The 2,315-nt window shown below is 34.8% G+C and overlaps 1 protein-coding gene across 1 annotated transcript; it reads right to left on the reverse strand.

Annotated features, from left to right (window-relative positions):
* Positions 1-1,058: 1,058 nt before the first annotated feature.
* LOC146913252 (F-box/FBD/LRR-repeat protein At5g56420-like) lies at positions 1,059-2,315 on the reverse strand. The gene is made up of 2 exons (XM_085720896.1): positions 1,428-2,315; positions 1,059-1,336 (listed from the first exon to the last, which is right to left on the reverse strand). Exons 1-2 carry the CDS (start codon positions 2,313-2,315, stop codon positions 1,064-1,066), a joined length of 1,161 nt encoding a protein of 386 aa, XP_085577022.1. The 3' UTR covers positions 1,059-1,063.

Below are 2,315 nucleotides of genomic sequence, written 5' to 3' on the forward strand. Positions count from 1 at the left end.
TATATAAACCCCTATAAATTGGGCAATTTCTTTAAATTTTTTATTATTTGCTTGCAATTTCATATGTAAACCCCTATAAATATATTGCAATTTTTTTTCGCCCGGGCTTTATAAAAATCCTGGCTCCGCCACTGCTTAAAGTAATCATTACTTATAAGGGCAATTCAGTAAAAATATCATTATCTTTCTATCATCTTTACACTTTTCTTAATAGTGAAATTGTCAAGTAGGTCAAGTATTGCGGGACGGAGGGAGTAACAAATTTTCTCGAAATAAAACAAACAGAATTGCAACATTACCTAAAACTTTAATAGAAAAGTGTTGATAGCCACTAGCAAATCTATGTTCTTCAAGAAAATGTCTTATGATCTAAGTTTAACTACACAATACTAAACCTAGAAAGAGCTGAAAAGGCAAAGAACAAGAAAGTTCAGGCAAAAAAAAAACCAATTCACGTCTAATGCAATTCTTCCGCGCTATCCGTTTGACTTGGCCATGAAGAAAAATTATAGAACAAACATTATGACCCAAAAATATCAAAGAAAATAGACTAGTTGCAGTCATTGAGTCATGGCAGTATCATTGAGAGTTAAACATGTGGTAAGTCATAAAGATGTTATCAAAACCACGAGAAAAACATCTGAACCATGGATTTATCAGAATCAAATACAAAAATGTTATCATCCACAAGTGGTATGTCATAGAAACAAGATAGAATAAATACATGCACAAGTGCTCGACTAGGTCTGGAAGAAGAATTATAGAACAACTGTTATCATCCAAAAATGTTGAGTCATGGCAGTAGCATTGAATTGACAGTTAACAGTGCCAAAATATTCAAAACACAAGTACAGTCAAACAATTCTGACAATAATAAGGACATAATTCTCACTTTCAATGTAATAGAGCAAAATAATATTAAAAGCATCCAAACATAATCATTATTAAGTCACAATGGTACATGAGACCAAGCCTATATATGTTGTCTAAACTATCAAACTAAATGGTTGCAACATAATAGAATAGAAACGAATGAAAAAACCAATAATTCTAGTAACTATACTCATTCAAATGAAAGTTTACATCCTAAAGATATCCTTGGACATGAGGTCAATTCTTCAAGAATCTGACTTCTTTCCAGAAGCATTCCATGAGTATTAATGCTGATTTTCATGTCTTGTAAGAGGCTCGAATTCTGCAAAATATATTTTGTAAATAGAAGATCATTTTCCGACCCTTGAAAGTTTGAAATAGTACATGATCTGAGGTGAGACGAAACACATTCAAGAACGGATGTTGGGCATTTCCATTCTTTTGATGAGCTGTTATTCCCCCACTGTCAAAGAGATCATAAATAACATATTTATCAAAATACATAAAAAGAAAAAAAAAGAACAAGCAATCAAACAAAATACAACTCAACAAACCTTTCTAATCTTAAGAATTTGAAGCTTGGGAGAATAATGGAGCAGTTCTGCTACATCATCCCATCCATGAAATGAGCCATCTAGGCATAGATTAATATAAATCAAGTTTGGAAAAACTAGAATTGCTTTGAAAGAAGCCGTTTGATAATTGGCTCGTGTGATTATGTTTAAACACTCGACATTATCAATAACATTAAACATAGCATCCGTTGAACTAATACTCGCTCTAACCAATTTAGACAAGGTCAAGGAAATCAACCCTTCTTCTGGTACATTGTTTTCATCATGGTTTATCTTACTAAGTGCACAGATAGGTTCAACGTGTAAATCTTCTAGGTTAGGACAAGCAGAAAGAAAAGTAATGTAATCATTCCGATTTCCAAAATGAACATATTTCAAATGTAGGGTTTTCAGTGATGGAAGATCAACACAGGAAGTATCATTTGCAATATGTAATGTGTCGAGTTTGAGAACAACAAGGGTTCGGGAGACGAAAATAATGGGATTCAAGGTGTGGTAATACAAATAGAGATGAAATTGCTCTACACCGCGCCGTAATGCGGCTTCAAGCCATGAGGCTAAACGTTTGTTGATGATGCCACGTTGATTGAGGTTTCCGTACCAGCACTTGATGCAAAACGTTTTGAGGGGTTTGTTGGTTGAATATCGAGGAGAGAGCATGAGATTATCGACAAACCGACACAAGCGATCAAAGGTTCCATACTCGTTGAAGGTTTCATCATCGAAGTTGAGAACGGGGAGTGAATGGCAGAGTGGGGTCCACCGTTTCGAAAGAAGGGGGGTTGTAGTGAAAACTTGTGTGATTGGGAGAAAAGAGAGTATGAGAGACAACAAATCGTCAGGTAAATCGCTGATTCTATCAGCCAT

The sequence above is a fragment of the Medicago sativa genome, chromosome 6 (assembly GCF_051527215.1).
Source record: "Medicago sativa cultivar Bolivia chromosome 6, Bolivia_mono, whole genome shotgun sequence".
NCBI classification, from domain to species: domain Eukaryota; kingdom Viridiplantae; phylum Streptophyta; class Magnoliopsida; order Fabales; family Fabaceae; genus Medicago; species Medicago sativa.

Excerpts from the sequence above, each read along its gene's own strand:
- LOC146913252 (XM_085720896.1), bottom strand. The coding sequence starts at position 2,315 with ATGGCTGATAGAATCAGCGATTTACCTGACGATTTGTTGTCTCTCATA. Across the intron at positions 1,337-1,427 it reads AAATTCTTAAGATTAGAAAG|TGGGGGAATAACAGCTCATC; the intron begins GTTTGTTGAGTT and ends TCTCTTTGACAG.